The sequence below is a fragment of the Schistocerca gregaria genome, chromosome 1 (genome assembly GCF_023897955.1).
Source record: "Schistocerca gregaria isolate iqSchGreg1 chromosome 1, iqSchGreg1.2, whole genome shotgun sequence".
NCBI lineage: Eukaryota > Metazoa > Arthropoda > Insecta > Orthoptera > Acrididae > Schistocerca > Schistocerca gregaria.
The window spans coordinates 226,264,895-226,282,422 of NC_064920.1; the positions used below are offsets into that span (position 1 = coordinate 226,264,895).

Consider the following 17,528-nt stretch of genomic DNA (forward strand, 5'->3'; position numbering starts at 1 on the left):
AGAATTTGAACCACTGTTTTACCGAATACGAGTCCAGTGTTAGAACACTGCGCCCTCTCAGTGATAACGACAAAAATTCCATTAGACATTATGTCTGTTTTTTGTAAAGATTCACAAACCGATGACGAACATGAGTTCGTCCTATACGCAGGCGCGTGCCCAGAGTTTAGTTCCGCTAACACTATTGATAGTGTCTCTGCTCCACTCTTCCACCTCACACAAAGGTAACTTACCGGGACGCTCACCTTAAATATCTAAGAGTTTAATAATAATAAAATATATAAAACGTGTTAATACAATAATAATAATAATAATATATTTACATCAGCACGTTACTTTGGTGAAGAAATTGTAATCAGAGAAATGAACCTCCTGAAATGCATTCTCACCAAAAATTTGAGAAGCACAAATGGATGCAATTGATTTAAGAACTGTCATAGCAACTCACAATTTTCACAATGTCATAATTTACACAACATAAGATACAACATAAGACTGAAGTGAGCATTCACCATAATCAGTGAAACGTCCTGGAAGATTCAAGCTGCGTTCTGGACAGGGAATCGGACCTAGGACCTAGCCGGCCGGTGTGGCCGTGCGGTTCTAGGCGCTTCAGTTTGGAACCGCCAACCGCTACGGTCGCAGGTTCGAATGCTGCCTCGGGCATGGATGTGTGTGATGTCATTAGGTTAGTTAGGTTTAAGTAGTTCTAAGTTCTAGAGGACTGATGACCTCAGATGTTGAGTCCCATAGTGCTGAGAGCCATTTGAACCATTTTTGATCCTAGGACCTTCTTATTTTGCCATAAAGTGGCCTACCTACTGATCTATCCAAGCACGACAAATGACCCAGCCTCACAACTTCACTTACTGTGTCGTGAGTGTGGGCTGCCCGCGAAAGGAACCGGTCGCATGTTTGTAGTCCCGGTCTGGAATACAGTTGTATCTGCGAGGAAGTTTCAAATCAGCGCACACTCAGCTGCAGAGTGAAAATGTATTCCGGACCATTATTAGTGTCTGACAAAGCATTGCGACTGTCGACACAGTTCTGTAGACTGATTATGAAAGCTTGTAAATCAGGACAATCCTGTATCTTAAAAGCGACGTTCATGAGAAATACACACTATCTGAAAGATGTTAAAGATGCTCCAACTCCATAGTTTTGAAGATTTGAAGTTACGGCAATGAGTTTTTGTACCATTCTTTACATGAAATTAAAACATTTACTGTTGAGTTCCTTGGAATTTAAAAATTTTATTTTCAGTAAACAATATATGTATCATTTTTCATAAACTATTAAAGATATTTCTACAAAACTTTTTCTGTGTAACCTCTTTGCATATAGCAAGCTTCTCTCATGATTTTTTTTTTTAAATATCGAGTACGAGAATTTTAATTACAGGTCCGTAAGATTAATTTAAAATAGACACAAAATTCCACGCAGTGTACCTCATATCCCAGCTTGCACTTAGGATTCCAAAATTTGCTCTTGACACAAGGTTTATTGGGTTTATAGAAACAAGTGTAAAAGTTTTCATAATTCTAGCCTTCATATATTCTGGGAAAACGCACATCAACATAAAAAACATAAAAGCAATTTAAAGTTCAACTTAACGTGTTTTCCCTTATCTCTCCATAAAGCCTCAGATTTGTACTCAGAGCACTCATTCCCTCCACGGATTTTCTTCTGGTTTCTTGTTTTCTGCCTTCTTTCCTTTGCCAGGTCTTCAGCCGGCTTTTCAGCTGCTGCAAACCTACCTCTCTCAAGATTTTTCGAGTGAAATTTCTTATCTCCTCCCCTTTTTCATATTTTAAAGCAGATGGAGCATTGTTCAGCAGTAAAATACTTGCTTCGTAAAATACTTGCTTCGTAAAATACTTCCAGATTAGGAGCAGTGCCTCTCTGTAAAACAAGCAATGTATGATGACGACAGTGAAAAACTACAACATAGGCAAGATGCGCCAAGTCTTGCAGGCTGCATGCATACGCATACCATCTAATAGGTCAAGCCATGTAGTAAAAGGTCCATTATTGTCTCCACAACACTAATAATTCTTGTGCGTCGTGTTTGTTGCTCGTTCATGTCGGAATTGTTATTAAAATACCGCTGGTCGCTTTTCAGTCTTCTATCGTAAACAGCAGTATTACAAAGCAATGAAAATTTGTCGAATGTCACTATTTAAAAAAAACGGGTAGGAAAGGGTTGTTCTAGTAGTCATGACGATTTAACAGGAAGTTTTGGTCATAAATGTGAATGAAACTGCGAATTTGATAAATGTACTCATCGTCTGTAGCATCGATATACTCTTAATTCTTTGTAATACTGTGTTTGAGACCAGAGATATTGACCAGAGAGGTTAACTTGGCTTTGTCAGAGTAAGTAAGTGACTATCAGTAGCAGAGTGTGGTGGAAAGTCTGGCAATGTACTTGATATAAAACGGATGGAAGCTGGCCTGCTGTGTAGTTGAGGTTATTAAGAAAAAAATAATAATAAAAAAATACCAACTCTTATAACCGAGGTCAGACAATCACCGAGAAATACTGATTACTCAAAAGTAACGGTTTTAACAGACCAGTTTTTCCTGTCCCTACATGCCATTACGTTAACTGATGAAAGTGGCGATGAAAAGGGCATCCAATCACAAAATTGAGGAGCAAAGTTGGTACACCTGGATAAGCGTTAAGAAAGAGAAATGAAATGTGCATATGGCATTTGTGTCTGGGATCTGCCTTCTGGGAAAAAGACGGACGACTGGTTAATCGTTCAAATGGCTCTGAGCACTATGGGACTCAACTGCTGTGGTCATTAGTCCCCTAGAACTTAGAACTACTTAAACCTAACTAACCTAAGGACATCACACACATCCATGCCCGAGGCAGGATTCGAACCTACGACCGTAGCAATCGCACGGTGGACGACTGGTGCAAGTCATTTTAGTTGATGCCATTTTGGAGACTCACTTGTCGTTGATAACGATATGACGACGATCTGATTGGAGAAAATCCCCTAGTTGGCTCGGAATCGAACCCGAAGACCATGATCTGCTGACACTAACAAAGAGAGAGAGGTGGGGGGGGGGGGATTTTTGAAGTGAACTTGAGCCATAGAGTGAGACAGTAAATGTTCTGGCGTAAGCTGGCGCCAGCACACGACACAGCTTAGAGGTTCCGAGAAGATCGATAGATGCAAATGACAGATCCGCAGGAAACGCGCGGCCAACGTCCTCTCGGCCGCTAGAATTTAGATCGCCGCCGCAGACCAGAGAGCCAGTCTGTCGCAGTCTGCTGCACCGAGTGAGTTCGAGTCATGCACGAGTCAATGAGTTACAGTCACAGCCTCGAGCACAGAATCAGGCAGCATGTAGCGACCAGAATACTGTACATAGCGGACTTTGTACGTCACCAGCGGTGAGGCTAACGTGAACTATTACAGAGAGCTTGTACCACAACGATTGCCTTGAGTTAAAGAATTTTCTGTTTCCATGAATAAAGAATCCAGTTAATATACGCAAGCAGTTCGTGCTATACAAAGAGGATACCTGTCACGAAACAATATCCTCTCCTGGCCCCCTTGGTACAAGCCTACAGAGACAACGAGATGAGAGAAAAATAATACTGTGAGTGAAGTATACCTGGTGAAGGCAAAGACACTGCCCAGGGCGAAGGTCTCGGTGGCGCCCCTCTGCGACACCCTCTGTTTGCGGGCAGTGGCCAGCTTCTGATAGACTTTGAAGTGGCTTCTCTCAGCCGCTTTCTGCGCCTCCAGGTTCAGCGTCTCGTAGTTCTCATGTACCGGCAGCCACGTCATGTCGTTGCTCGAGAAGCCTGCACACACACAAAGTGATGAGCCTGTTTAATAGCGCGTTGGTCCACCTTTGGAATGCAATACAGAAGCCATTTGTGGGTTCGCCAGCTAAAGTAATTCAAAATTTTACCAGAATGAAGTGTCCCGGATTGGTCTTGAGAGTGGCGCAACACAGGACGAGGGACGATGGCATTTTAGAGAACGTAATTCACATACCTGGATTTGATAACCACTCTATGCTGCATGACTGATTTGAAAAACACACTTTTTCTCTGAGTGTCTATAGGGCATAGTTGTACAATAAGTAAATATCAAAATTGAAAATTACAAATGAGATCACGGCAGTGGTGGATCGATGTGGCAACCGAGTAGCCATTGGCCTGATAAATAACTGTTAAATACACTATTGGTCATTAAAATTGCTACACCAACAAGAAATGCAGTTGATAAACGAATATTCATTGGACAAATGTATTATACTGGAACTGACATGTAATTACATTTTCACGCAATTTGGGTGCATAGATCCTGAGAAATCAGTTCCCAGAAAAAACACCTCCTACCGTGATAACGGCCTTGATACAACTGGGCATTGAGTCAAACAGAGCTTGGATGGCGTGTACAAGTACAGCTGCCCATGCAGCTTCAACACGATACCACAGTTCATGAAGAGTAGTGACTGGCGCATTGTGATGAGCCAGTTGCTCAGCCACCATTGACCAGACGTTTCGAGTTGCTGAGAGATCTGGAGAATGTGCTAGCCAAGGCAGCAGTCGAACATTTTCTTTATCCTGAAAGGACCTGCAACATGCGGTCGTGCATTATCCTGTTGAAATGTAGGGTTTCGAAGGGATCGAATGAAGGATAGAGCCACGGGTCGTAACACATCAGAAATGTAACGTCCACTCTTCAAAGTGTCGTCAATGCGAACAAGAGGTGACCGAGAGGTGTAACCAATGGCACCCCATACCATCACGCCGGGCAATACGCCAGTATGGCGATGACGAATAAACGCTTCCAATGTGTGTTCACCGCGGTGTCGCAAACAAGGATGCGGCCATAATGATGCTGTAAACAGAACCTGGAGTCATCCGAAAAAATGACGTATTGTCGCCATTCGTGCACCCAGGTTCGTCGTCGAGAACACAATCGCAGGCACTCCTGTTTGTGATGCAGCGTCATTGGTAACCACAGCCATGGTCTCCGAGCTGATAGACCATGCTGCTGCAAACGTCGTCGAACTCTTCGTGCAGATGGTTGTTGTCTTGCAATCGTCCCCATCTGTTGACTCAGGGATCGAGACGTGGCTGCATGATCCGTTACAGCCATGCAGATAAGAGTCCTGTCATCTCGACTGCTAGTGATACGAGGCCGTTGGGATCCAGCACGGTGTTCCGTATTACCCTCCGGAACCCACCGATTCCATATTCTGCTAATCTGCTAACAGTCATTGGATCTCTACCATCGGGAACAGCAATGTCACGATATGATAAACCGGAATCGCGATAGGCTACAGTCCGACCTTTATCAAAGTCAGAAACGTGGTGGTACGCATTTCTGCTCCTTACACGAGACATGAGAACAACATTTCACCAGGCAACGCCGGTGAACTGCTGTTTGTGAATGAGAAATCGGGTGGAAACTTTCCTCATGTCAGCACGTTGTAGGTGTCGCTACCGGCGCCCACCTTGTGTGAATGCTCTGAAAAGCTAATCATTTGCATGTCGCAGCATCTTCTTCCTGTCGGTTAAATTTCGCGTCCGTAGCACATCATCTTCGTGGTGTAGCAGTTTTAATGGCCAGTAGTATAATTTTATTGAGTACTGTACCATCGCTATCGGTTTGCTAAACAAGCACGCACGGTGCGGGAAGGGCCCACAGGCATTACGGACCTGCGCTCGTCGTGTTGTCCCACTGGAAGGGCGTCCTGCAGGGATCCCTGGACCTGCCCAAGGTGACGCCATCGTGGCAGCCCTGCGGGTCGTGCGCAATGTCGCACGTCATGTCGTAGTTGTCCTCCATGCCGATCTCCTCTCCGTTGTAGGTGACGGCGGTTCCCGGCAGCAGCGTCACCAGCATGTTCATCCCGTCCACCAGCTCCGGGCTGTACCGGCTGGCCACGCGCGGCTGGTCGTGATTTCCAATCTGAAACCATTGTAAACACCGGTGCTTTTTCTGTTGCGACTTTGTTCACAGTGCATTATGTTACTGGCAAACTCTGTTTCCTCAGATAAATGATCAGAGCGTCTGACTACCATGCAGTACACTTGTGTTCGATTCCTGGTACTGCCATGTAGTTTTCCTTCGTGGCAGGTCTGAAAAAAGGGTTGTTTCGGCCTCTCTGGTAGTTTCAGTTAATGTTCCAATAAAAAAAAAAAAACTATTTTTAAGTACGTGATGAATCCTAGAACTTCTAGAGCTATGAATCCAAATAACCTGTAATACTAAGTACGATACATACGAGGAGGAGATTAGTATTTAACGACCCGTCGACAACGTGCTCATTAGAGACGGAGCGCAAGCTCGGTTTAGGAAAGGATGGGGAAGGAAATCGCCCGTGCCCTTTCAAAGGAGCCATCCCGCGATCTGTCTGAAACGATTTAGGGAAATCACGGAAAACCTAAATCAGGATGGCCGGAGACGCGTTTGAACCATAGTCCTCCCGAATGCGAATCCGGTGTGCTAACCACTGCGTCACCTCGCTCGGTGATACATACGAGGGGTAGCCATAAGGCTAGGTTATAGCCTCTAAAACTCAATCTGCAGCAGTGAAACTTGGTGATGGGGTTATTCAATCTTACATGTTCACCCATCAATGTGATACATTTTTTTTCCCAAGATGAATGAGTTAGCGGACACACTGGTTGCGGAAGTCTTCATTTTTTGCTAATCACGAAACTTCACTTCATAAATGACCTCGCCGTCATTCTGCAAATGCCTGTCACTTAATGGTGTCTTCATCACAGGAAAAACGAAGCAGTCATTGTTGCTCATGTCAAGAGAATTCAAGCGCAAAAAAATTATTTGATTAACATAAATCACCAGTATGTCAACGACATACTGCAGTGGTGACATAGGTTTCCGTTAGATCACCAAAGTTGAGCATTTTCGGCTTCGCAAGCACTTTGATGGGTGACCATCCGGGTCCGCCAAGCGCTGTTGGCAAGTGGGGTGCACTCAGTTCTTGTCAGGAAAATTGAGCAGCTACGTTATTGAGAAGTAGTGGCTCCAGTCACAAGAGCTGACAACAACTGGGAGAGTGGTTTGTTGATCACATGCCCCTCCACATTTGCGTCCAGAAGCACCTATCAGCTCAGGATGACACAGTATTCGGTTGGCACGGTGGGCCTTCCAAAGCCTATCAGATGAAGTTAAGTTTAGTTTGTAAATACGCAGCATGCGCAACTGTGCTCTGTGCAGAATGACACAGGGCATTGTTGTAGAGCGGAAACACCTACAACATCCAGCTGTGCAGGGAGGTTCTTTACATTCTCCCATAATCGCATCCAGACATCGTCGTACGATTTCAGTAATATGGTCCTATGATGTTTTGCCCTTTAAGAGTGTCGTTACGCCACAGAACAGAGAAAGGGAAGAAAGTAGTTTTTTCTCTCCCTCCCTCTCTTTTCTTTCTTTTTTAAAAAACGTTTACACTAGCACAATATCGGCCGAAAGGTGGCAGAGGTTGTGACATACCTGTGCACCAGTAAGAAACAGTCAACACTGTAAATCCCCACAGGAATGAGCGACGTTCCTACATTGGCACCAATCACCAGGCGTAATTTGCACGTTCAGCAGAACGCCCACTGAGAGAGGGAGACGTACACTCCTGGAAATGGAAAAAAGAACACATTGACACCGGTGTGTCAGAACCACCATACTTGCTCCGGACACTGCGAGAGGGCTGTACAAGCAATGATCACACGCACGGCACAGCGGACACACCAGGAACCGCGGTGTTGGCCGTCGAATGGCGCTAGCTGCGCAGCATTTGTGCACCGCCGCCGTCAGTGGCAGCCAGTTTGCCGTAGCATACGGAGCTCCATCGCAGTCTTTAACACTGGCAGGATGCCGCGACGGCGTGGACGTGAACCGTATGTGCAGTTGACGGACTTTGAGCGAGGGCGTATAGTGGGCAAGCGGGAGGCCGGGTGGACGTACCGCCGAATTGCTCAACACGTGAGGCGTGAGATCTCCATAGTACATCGATGTTGTCGCCAGTGGTCGGGAGAAGGTGCACGTGCCCGTCGACCTGGGACCGCTCCGCAGCGACGCACGGATGCACGCCAAGACCGTAGGATCCTACGCAGTGCCGTAGGGGACCGCACCGCCACTTCCCAGCAAATTAGGGACACTGTTGCTCCTGGGGTATCGGCGAGGACCATTCGCAACCGTCTCCATGAAGCTGGGCTACGGTCCCGCACACCGTTACGCCGTCTTCCGCTCACGCCCCAACATCGTGCAGCCCGCCTCCAGTGGTGTCGCGACAGGCGTGAATGGAGGGACGAATGGAGACGTGTCGTCTTCAGCGATGAGAGTCGCTTCTGCCTTGGTGCCAATGATGGTCGTATGCGTGTTTGGCGCCCTGCAGGTGAGCGCCACAATCAGGACTGCATACGACCGAGGCACACAGGGCCAACACCCGGCATCATGGTGTGGGGAGCGATCTCCTACACTGGCCGTACACCTCTGGTGATCGTCGAGGGGACACTGAATAGTGCACGGTACATCCAAACCGTCATCGAACCCATCGTTCTACCATTCATAGACCGGCAAGGGAACTTGCTGTTCCAACAGGACAATGCACGTCCGCGTGTATCCCGTGCTCTAGAAGGTGTAAGTCAACTACCCTGGCCAGCAAGATCTCCGGATCTGTCCCCCATTGAGCATGTTTGGGACTGGATGAAGCGTCGTCTCACGTGGTCTGCACGTCCAGCACGAACGCTGGTCCAACTGAGGCGCCAGGTGGAAATGGCATGGCAAGGCGTTCCACAGGACTACATCCAGCATCTCTACGATCGTCTCCATGGGAGAATAGCAGCCTGCATTGCTGCGAAAGGTGGATATACACTGTACTAGTGCCGACATTGTGCATGCTCTGTTGCCTGTGTCTATGTGCCTGTGGTTCTGTCAATAAAGTTTCCCCTTCCTGGGACAATGAATTCACGATGTTCTTATTTCAATTTCCAGGAGTGTATTATTTAGCTATTGTTACATGGAGCAGCAAGCTGTACCTCTAATGCAATAATACCTATCAGGTACCTGAGAGTGCAATTAAGAGCCTGTCACAAACTGTTTAGCAAACACGGTGGAACGAGGAGCACTGACCACTACATTCGGCCATAACGAACAGACCCTCACAGCATTGCCTCCTTCCCGTCATCATAAATACCGCAGTTCTACAGCTATGAATTCAGCTGATCATTTGGATTGATGGCATTTATAAATTAAATTACATAATGATTACAGTGTAGTGACATCCATGTATTAGATGTTCTAGCACTTCTCACACCGCCTGCGTTTCCCGAGATGACAGGATGCAAATAATCTTGACCTTCCCCTTGTACATTTCACATTTGCCACCTATCACGCCGCTGGTGGAAAGATTGGGGATCTTGCAACATCAGTATGTATCACCGTGCGTATCGCACTAACACCATCGTCATTGCTGGGTGAGAAGGCCAAGCGGTGCCTCCGCTCTTGATCATCACTGCAGGCACTTGTGGGTTCCAGGACCTACCTGTCTGGTGTAGCTAGGACCAGCTAAATACACGACTTTGAACAGAATTTGAAGAACCAAATAGCTAAGCTTTTATAAGAAAAATAGCATTTTTGGTGCGAATTGGACAAGGCACGAGCCAGTCCTGTTTGAATAGTATCCATGCAGTCATGAGCGCAGCGGAAACGGTGCAGAACGGAAATCCGAGGGTCATGGGTTCGATCCTCTACGCTGAAACTCATTGTTATTTTCAATTTTTTTGTCACTTACACTGAAAATACACTGAAATAATGCTGAATATGCTGCCACCCGGAACGCAACAGCCTGAAGGAAGCTCCAGTTCAGGTGAAAATTGCAGCATGCGTTTGCGGCGACGAGGGATGCACATGATTAGCATTTCAGCGCAGGCGCAGATCACGGGCACCATTACCACCACCTGCAATCACTGTACGAGGTGCATTCAAGTTCTAGGGGCCTCCGAGTATTTTTCTATTTAACTACTCACCCGAAATCGATGAAACTGACGTTACCTCTCGACGTAATCGCCCTGCAGAAATACACATTTTTCACAACGCTGACGCCATGATTCCAGGGCAGCGGAAAAGGCTTCTTTAGGAGTCTGTTTTGACCACTGGAAAATCGCTGAGGCAATAGCAGCACGGCTGGTGAATGTGCGGCCATGGAGAATGCCTTTCATTGTTGGAAAAAACCGAAAGTCACTAGGAGCCAGGTCGGGTGAGTAGGGAGCATGAGGAATCACTTCAAAGTTGTTATCACGAAGAAGCTGTTGCGTAATGTTAGCTCGATGTGCGGGTGCGTTGTCTTGGTGAAACAGCACACGCGCAGCCCTTCCCGGACGTTTTTGTTGCAGTGCAGGAAGGAATTTGTTCTTCAAAACATTTTTGTAGGATGCACCTGTTACCGTAGTGCCCTTTGGAACGCAATGGGTAAGGATTACGCCCTCGCTGTCCCAGAACATGGACAGCATCACTTTTTCAGCACTGGCGGATACCCGAAATTTTTTTGGTGGCGGTGAATCTGTGTGCTTCCATTGAGTTGACTGGCGCTTTGTTTCTGGATTGAAAAATGGCATCCACGTCTCATCCATTGTCACAACCTACGAAAAGAAAGTCCCATTTGTGCTGTCGTTGCGCGTCAACATTGCTTGGCAGCATGCCACACGGGCAGCCATGTGGTCATCCGTCAGCATTCGTGGCACCCACCTGGATGACACTTTTCGTATTTTCAGGTCGTCATGCAGGATTGTGTGCACAGAACCCACAGAAATGCCAACTCTGGAGGCGATCTGTTCAACAGTCATTCGGCGATCCCCAAAAACAATTCTCTCCACTTTCTCGATCATGTGGTCATACCGGCTTGTGCGAGCCCGAGGTTGTTTCGGTTTGTCGGGCACACGATGTTCTGCCTTCATTAAACTGTCGCACCCACGAACGCACTTTCGACACATCCATAACTCCATCACCACATGTCTCCTTCGACTGTCGATGAATTTCAAGTGGTTTCACAGCACAGAAATTCAGAAAACGAATGATTGTACGCTGTTCAAGTAAGGAAAACGTCGCCATTTTAAGTATTTAAAACAGTTCTCATTTTCGCCGCTGGAGGTAAAATTCCATCTGCCATACGGTGCTGCCATCTCTGGGACGTATTGACAATGAAAGCGGCCTTATTTTAAAGCAACGCGCATGTTTCTATCTCTTTCCAGTCCGGAGAAAAAAAATCGGAGGACTTAGAACTTGAATGCACCTCGTATAAAAGGAGAACAGACGGCCGTGTGGACGTACTGAAATTGTTCTTCCTTTCTGTAAGCAGCTTCAGTATGCCTCATAAAAGACAGCGAGCGTCTATAGGAACAGAAATTGGTGATCGTGTAGGACGGAACGAAGCAACTGTGTTGCGGATCTGTAATCGTAGGATGGAATAGGGAACGACAGACCGACGGCATTAATCGCATCCTCCTCGCTGCATCACTATACGTGACTGCAGTCGTATTGTGCACACGGATCACTCTGCCACATCACAAACCATATCACAACAAATTCGGTCTGCTGCTCAACAAGTAGTATCTGCACGAACCTTTCGGCATCGTTTGTGGCAGAGTCAACTAAACACCCGATTGTGTCGGCGATGGTGCAGTGAATGACGAACATGGAAAACCGAATGGAGTGACATTGTTTTTACTGACGAATCCCTGTTCTGCCTGCACCACCACGATCGTCTGATTGCAGTCTGGAGAGACACCGTTGTGAGACACTTGAACTGTTGCCTTATACATCACCACACTGGTCCTGCACCCGCTATTATGGTTTGGGGTGGTATTGGATTCTACTCCAGCACAGCCCTAGTACCCATTACCGGTAGATTAACCAGCTAGCGTTACACCTCTGAAGTGTTGGAGGGTTTTCTTTCCCCCCCCCCCCCCCTCCCCCATCCTTTGGAGCTTTCGACGGCCAAATTTTAACCGGATAATCCGCGACCACACGCTGGACGCAGCGTTCACGACTTCTCCTTCGCCCATCGGACTGCATTGCTGCCTTGGCCTCCACGTTCTTTCGATGTCTCGCCTACCGGTATCGATAACGTCTGGTCGACGATTGCAGAACGAATGGCCCGGGATACACCACCCGCTACGGCAATACGTGGAAGCAACATGGACTACTATACACCAACAACACACGTAGAGCCTCTTTGATTCAGTGCCGAGGTGTTTAGCAGAGGCTAGAGCCAACAATGGCGCAATACTCAATTTAATTATGAAAAATTCTCCTCGATTGCACAAACTACCTGGTGTTTACCTAGGTTTTAGCGTGTGTAGCCACGCCTTCTTCAGAACAAAATATAAAACAGCTTGCCTATATAGGCATACTCAAAGGCTAAAATCAACACTAACAGCGGCAAGACCCCATGATTTTTTACTTTTTTACAAATACACGGTGCATATGTACCAAGTCAATAATATTACTTCTCTCACTGTGTGTGCTGCCTATGCCTATTTAGGCAAGTAGTTTTATATTTTGTTCTGAAGAAGGCGTGGCTACCCACGCCGAAACCTAGGTAAACACCAGGTAGTTTGTGCAATCGAGGCGGATTTTTCATAATTATTTCGATACTTACGATTGCTGACTCTCTGCAATGCTGAAACATCCGCAATACTCAATGTTCATTTCATTATCTTCTTCACTTCACATGGGGCAGTATTTTCAATCACGTGATCCCTGTACTACATGTTACCTCCCAAATCAGTTTGGCTGTGACATCTCCAGTTCCTCTTCGTGCTGCATTTTGGATATTTACGAAAAGAATGTGGAAAGGCAAATGTTTGGATTGCAAATAAATTTCCAGGAGGGGATAGTAAAGCGTACACGAGAACTCCGTATGTAAAATTAAATACTTATTTCTTTACAGTTGACGATTTACACGTGCTGGGGTAATATTCGTCGTAAAAACAGGGGATTTTTCACATCATCTTGCACACATATTAGCTACGCATTTTTTCAATGACAATGTCGTTTTAAAATTTCTATAGAGAAACAAACGAGGTTCAGATTCATAAGAAGTTCAGCCTCATCGCACAGACAGGCAGCAAACCATGCGTACTGCATTATTTCTCCAAATACTGGCGACGATAGTTGTTGACGTGTAATGGACTGTATTTTGATGCAGTCTTCCCGGGATATGATTTATTTTTCTCTCTCTATTAGATAAGAGCAGCTTTTTGATGAAATTCTTTAACTGACGATAAAAATAGGCATCGGAGGGTTTCATTAGCTGCCGAAGGCTAAACCGAAACTAACGGGATGCGGAGTCCCGTACGCTTTAATTGACATCTCTTCTTGGAATGTTTCTTGCCGGATCCACGTAGACGCTGTAAGTAAAATCCTATTCTGGAAAATTATTTGGAATCAGATTTTTTGCCTTTCCTTTTCATCCCTTTTACGAAAATATTAATAAATACAATTTACTGGCCAATGTTTAGGTTTAACGTAAGCAAGTAACGTAAAAACTGAAGATAAAAAGTGTTTTGGTATAGGGACTCAAACCCATGATCCTCGGGTTACTGTTCGGCACCCTTTCCACTGTGTGGAACTGATGGTAACATAAAGTGCCCATGCCTAGGTCGATTATTTTTTTCTATAATCTTGGCACCTGGAGCTCCCATTTCCGTGCATGTTCCACAACTCTGCTCGAAATCAGTGATGATGAGCAGGCGCGGTCTCCTTGTAAGAATGGTCCTCGCACTGACCAATGTAACCACCGCCATCGAAACTGCGGAAGTTCATCGCGACACTGATAGTGTTCTGGATACATCGTAATACACGACTGCTCAAGCCGCCCATGCCTGGGCTACAGAACTAGTCTCAAGGTGCACACATGTCGGCCAGTGGTCTTGGATACAAGATGCGTGCCATTAGCATCGAATGACATGGCGGTACACAACCTGCTTCATGTTCGTGCAGTATTTCTCAAACCATTATTGTGCATTCTTCGGGCGATAAGATGGTACACAGACTCCCCAAAGGTACATGTCACCGGTACAGTTCTGTAGATGAAAAACAATTGGGAACGCCGCCCGGAGTGGCCGAGCGGTTCTAGGCGCTACAATCATGAACAGCTCGACAGCTACGCTCGGAGGTTCGAATCCTGCCTCGGGCATGGCTGTGTGTGATGTCCTTAGATTAGTTAGCTTTAAGTAGTTCTAAGTTCTAGGGGACTGATGACATCAGAAGTTAAGTCCCATAGCGCTCAGAGCCATTTGAACCAATTGTGAACAATGATTGTATATCTGGATCCTGTACCATTAGCCAGAACAATATAAGTATAAAGGGCCCAATGTCTTCAAATGAGGACATCCCCCACAGAAGACAAACAATACTCTCCTTTCTCCATATATAGACTAATACGTAGGCAATCCACACTTTGCGTTAAACGCAATTGAAGAGCATGCTAACTTGGTCACAGGCATTCACTTACCACCCAGTTGGACCAGAGGCCCTGGTTGACAGTTACTTCGAGCCAGTCATCCACGACCCTCTTGAAGGTCGCTGCATCGGACTGGTTGTTGACGTCCGTGATGAAGACGAAGTTAAAAGAGAAATGTGCCCCAGGACTGCTGTCATTGCCATAGTAGCGCACCACTTCTTCGTAATTTCCGTATGCCTCTGTCATCATTAACCTGCAAAGAAAATCATCTGCTGTATTCTATACCTCAGTGCAGTTATTCCTCTTGCAAAATCCGGTGTGAATGTTTCGAAGATAATGGATCTGCCCTGCAATCCTTCGAGAAGGCTGTTCATCGCTGTGCATCAATAATAACATTGTGATAACAATACTGAAAAGCGTAAACAAAACTGCAGAACACTTCTCTGTAGCTCGGAAAACACACCGATGAGCCGAAACATTGTGACCACCTGCACAACACCGTGTTGGGCCACCAGTGGAAAGCAATATGGCGGCGATTCAGCGCGGCATGGTTTCGATAAGTGCTTTGTAGGCATGCAGAGGTATGTGGCGCCGAATGTCTACGCACAGGTCACACAATTTCCGTAAATTACGCGGTCGTTCTTTGTGGGCGCGAAGCTTGCGCCCGACACCGTCCGAAATGTACTAAATCGGGTTCACATCCGACCAACAGGATGGCCAAGACATCATCGTAAGTTTATTGACATGCTCCTCAAAAAATTGTAGCACGATTCTGGTCTGTGAGACGGATAGTTATCCTGATGGAATATGATGACAAGAAGTCTTCAATTTCAACTTTATTTATATCCTCCACTGTTGTTCATATTAATTATGGATCATATGTTGAAAACAATAGACTGGCTGGGTGAGATTAAGATATGTGAACACAAACTAAGCAGTCTCGCATATGCGGATGACTTAGTTGTGATGGCAGATTCGATTGAAAGTTTGCAAAGTAATATTTTAGAGCTAGATCAGAAATGTAAGGACTATGGTATGAAGATTAGCATCTCCAAAACGAAAGTAATGTCAGTGGGAAAGAAATATAAACGGATTTAGTGCCAAATAGGAGGAACAAAGTTAGAACAGGTGGACGGTTTCAAGTACTTAGGATGGCAACATAGTGAAAGAACTGGAAGCGAGGTGTAGCAAAGCTAATGCAGTGAGCGCTCAGCTTGAAAATGAACCATTAATAAATACTTTAAGGAAGATATGGAGCATGAAGGATACAGAGGGTCCGCAACAGTGTTCATATTGTCTACAGGCGTTTAGCGCCTTCGACTACTACCAAAGGTCTCACCAAAGCCAGGGTGAATGTCTCCCATAGCATAATACAGGTGACAAAAGCCATGCGATACGTCCTAACATGGCGTTGGATCTACTTTAGACCGAAGTAGTGTAGAAACTCGACGTTGCATGGACTCAACAAGACGGTGGAAGTCCCCTGCTGAAATATTGACCCATGCTGCCTCTGTATCCGTCCATAATTGCGAAAGTGTAGTCGGTGCAGGGTTTCGTACACGAACTGACCTCTCGATTATGTCCAATAAATGTTCGATGAGATTGATTTCGGGCTATATGTGTGGCCCAGTCATTTGTTCTAACTGCCCAGAATGTTCTTCAAACCAATCACGAGGAAACGTGACCCGGTAACACGGTGCATTATCATCCATGAAATATCTATAGTTCCACAAGCTGCGACAGTGTTACGAGTAAAACAGTGACCCGTATATAGAATAAATTTCCCTTTACTTACGTCTATGGTCACCACGTTTTTGTTCACAGATTACCGGTTTCGGTCTATAATGACCATCTTCAGATCTGCAGCAAAAAACATAAATACACTCGCAAATTATCTACAGCTTAAAAACAATAAATAGACCATAATGGAAAGTACTCATATATATGTAATTGTGTTTATAAAGCACAGTTATGCCTCTTCATACTTAGAGTGCAAATATATATGTCAGTAGTACTTTTCATTATGGTATATTTATTGTTTTTAAACTGTAGACAATCTGATAGTGTATTTATGTATTTCCCACATTTTTTGCTGCACATCTGAAGATGGTCATTAAAGGCCGAAACCGGTAATCTGGTGACCATAGATGTAAATTAAAGGAAATTTATAAATTTATTTCTATAGTTGTTTGTGAACGTGAAGTCGATGAGTGCCTGCAAATAGTCATCAAATAGCCGAAAATAGCCATTTCCAGCCAACATTAGGCTCAGTTGGAGCATAGGACCCAATCCATTCCACTTAAAGACAGCCTTATAGAGCCACCACCAGCCTGCACATTGCCTTGTTGCTAAGGTAGGTCCACTGCTTCCTGGGGTTTGTGCCGCACTCGAACCCTACCATCAGTTCTTACCAGCACAAATCGGTACTCATCTGACCAGACCACGGTTTTCCAGTCGTCCAGGAGACATGGTCACGAGCTCAGGAAAGCCGCTTGTAATGGTACTTGAATTACGCAACCATTACGGCACCTCACCTGAACCTCTCGATACCAGTAATATTCGACTGTGCTTCTGCAAAGTAGTTGACATATTTCAGAGACAACATTCAGATTTGATTTCATTTGTGGTACATCGATATGTTTATATTGCAATGATATTATTCTTATGTGTATTCTTTCTTTTGTCACTATGATCTTTGACGTACTTGTAACTCTGATTTTTGGGCGCGTAAGCGATTATCAGTTGGTTGTTAAGTTGTTAGAGGGTCGGACCTTGAGAAGGTCAAGTCATGTTGGAAAGACGCTTAACGTAGTCAACTTATAAAATGTGAACTTTAACAGTGACTGTGAGGAAGATGTTTTCAAGTATGTTTTGTATTGTGAAGTGATGTTTTGTGTGTTACGTGATATTGCAATGAAAGCAATTAAAAGGAAGTGTAACTTAATTGCAGAGTGATGATAATTTTTTTACACCACCATTGTCCAGCAAAAGTGTAATCTTCAAGAATGGTTTGTGAAGCGCATCTACAAAACTTTTGAATATAGCAGGATAAAACCTAGACC

At 45.3% G+C, this 17,528-nt stretch overlaps 1 protein-coding gene across 1 annotated transcript in view; it reads right to left on the reverse strand.

Moving 5' to 3' along the window:
• Nucleotides 1-17,528, reverse strand: part of LOC126339955 (uncharacterized) — a 284,117-nt gene that overhangs the window by 218,551 nt on the left and 48,038 nt on the right. The window contains exons 6-8 of the mRNA XM_050001678.1: nt 14,518-14,719; nt 5,699-5,951; nt 3,634-3,826 (exon numbers count right to left, since the gene is read on the reverse strand). Coding sequence (XP_049857635.1) covers nt 3,634-3,826; nt 5,699-5,951; nt 14,518-14,719 — 648 coding nt within the window. The remainder of the gene's footprint in view (nt 1-3,633; nt 3,827-5,698; nt 5,952-14,517; nt 14,720-17,528) is intronic.